Below are 1,903 nucleotides of genomic sequence, written 5' to 3'. Positions count from 1 at the left end.
GGGAAGATAGGGGAAGAGAGAGAGAGAGAGAGAGAGAGAGAGAGAGAGAGAGAGAGAGAGAGAGAGAGAGAGTTTCGAAACTGAATATTGAGACACTGTTTTGGCCTGCAATGTTAAAATCATTCAGAATCGTTACAACACAAGCAAGCACCATGGCGTGTCTCTTTTCAAAACATATATCCATTTGACCACCACAGGACATCCTTCTTCTTGTGGACTCCGGAGGGAATGAAATTGGCAGACGCCCCTTGTGATTCCAGAGGGACGCCCACAGGAGCTGTTTTGTAAAGAGGGATTTCTCGGGCTCAGTTCTGGAGTCCAGGAACCCGGGTCCCCCAAGAGAACCCGCTCATGTCCCTCTTGTAGGAACCTGGAAGAGACAAGGTGTCCTCTCGGGCCATTTCAAATGGGGCTATTGGAAGGATAAATTCTTATTTTTTATCCAGGTCATTTGGAATTAACTCTTCTAGTAACTTGCTTTCATTTGTTTAAATACTTTTGAAAGGTCTTCTTCCCCTTCTTCTTCTTCTTCTTCTTCTTCTTTTCTTCTTTCTTCTTCTTATTATTATTATTATTATATTAATTATTATTATTATTATTATTATTACTATATCATTATTCTTATTATTATTCCTTCAAAAATAAACAGAAATTATGTTATGAAAATTCGTAAAGCAACTAAGTCTACGGGCATAACCAGCTCCGTTTCAGGGAATCCCCTCTTACCCACACCTCCTTCGGAGGGGGAGGGAGGTAGGATGAAACCCCATTATCAACCATTTTAGGGGTCCCCACCCTATCCCTACCAAGTTTCATGGCCATCGCACCAGCCGTTTGGCCGTGATTGAATGACAGACGGACGGACAGACATTACGCCCGTTATAGTAAGATTATTAGTATTCTTATTATTACTTATTATTATTATTATTATTATTATTATTACTATACAAATAAATTTAACGAGAATTTGTATAGCAGAGTCGAAGTTAACCTTTTAATCTTGATATTAAAAGAAGAGATATGTAAATGAATAAAAAACTAAATAAGGAATTTGACCATCATCTTCCTACTTTAATTAGAGAGAGAGAAGAGAGAGAGAGAGCGAGAGAGAGAGAGAGAGAGAGAGAGAGAGAGATAGAGAGAAAGAGAGAGAGAGTGAGAGAGAGAGAGGCTAATTTTGTCATTATGACCCAATTCCGGTCTTGCGATGATAAAATCAAATACATATATACATATGCATACACACACAACATTATATATATATACATACATATATATATATATATATATATATATATATATATCTATATATATATATATATATATATATATATATATATATATATACATATACATATTATCATATACATGTATATAATATCTGTTCTTAAGGAAAAAGGACATATGTGATAGGAACGTTTTTTACCAAAATAAAAGCGGATTTTAAATTCCTCTTGAAATATATTTCTGATCGTCATAATAGTGAATTAAGCTTGTAAATATCAGATATAGCTATAATGTATTTTGCGTAATGAATGTTTGTTATTTTACGAAGCATTAAGATGTTCTCAATAACATTTTGTCCCGTCATTCTGTCTTGCACAAGGCCTGATATTGGATGTAAATTCGCCGAGCTGTGTAATAACACTTGGACTCTGTGAATAACCTCCTGGCTGCCTCTGAGGTAGTGTCAAATGAATATCAGAAACTGAGGTCCCTGAGGGAATTCATTTTAGGCGAAGTCTCCCCGACATGACAAGCATGACAGTGTATTTGGAAATTCCGCATAAAATGTGTTCGATGTTAATTAAAGTCTGATTAGAGGAGGCATTATTCATCAAAGACTTGCTCTCCATTTTCAAAACTAATTCGGTTTCATTTTAGATCCAGCCAAAGCAGACCT

At 35.8% G+C, this 1,903-nt stretch overlaps 1 protein-coding gene across 1 annotated transcript in view; it reads right to left on the bottom strand.

The window, feature by feature from the left end:
- Window positions 1–305: 305 nt before the first annotated feature.
- LOC135206897 (uncharacterized) overlaps window positions 306–1,903 on the bottom strand; it is a 36,152-nt gene continuing 34,554 nt past the window's right edge. The window contains exon 3 of the mRNA XM_064238377.1: window positions 306–412. Within this exon, the coding sequence (XP_064094447.1) occupies window positions 306–412 (107 nt within the window). The remainder of the gene's footprint in view (window positions 413–1,903) is intronic.

The sequence above is a fragment of the Macrobrachium nipponense genome, chromosome 31 (assembly GCF_015104395.2).
Source record: "Macrobrachium nipponense isolate FS-2020 chromosome 31, ASM1510439v2, whole genome shotgun sequence".
Taxonomy (NCBI): domain Eukaryota; kingdom Metazoa; phylum Arthropoda; class Malacostraca; order Decapoda; family Palaemonidae; genus Macrobrachium; species Macrobrachium nipponense.
Note: the sequence above shows the minus strand (reverse complement) of the source record. Positions and strands in the feature narration are given on the sequence as shown.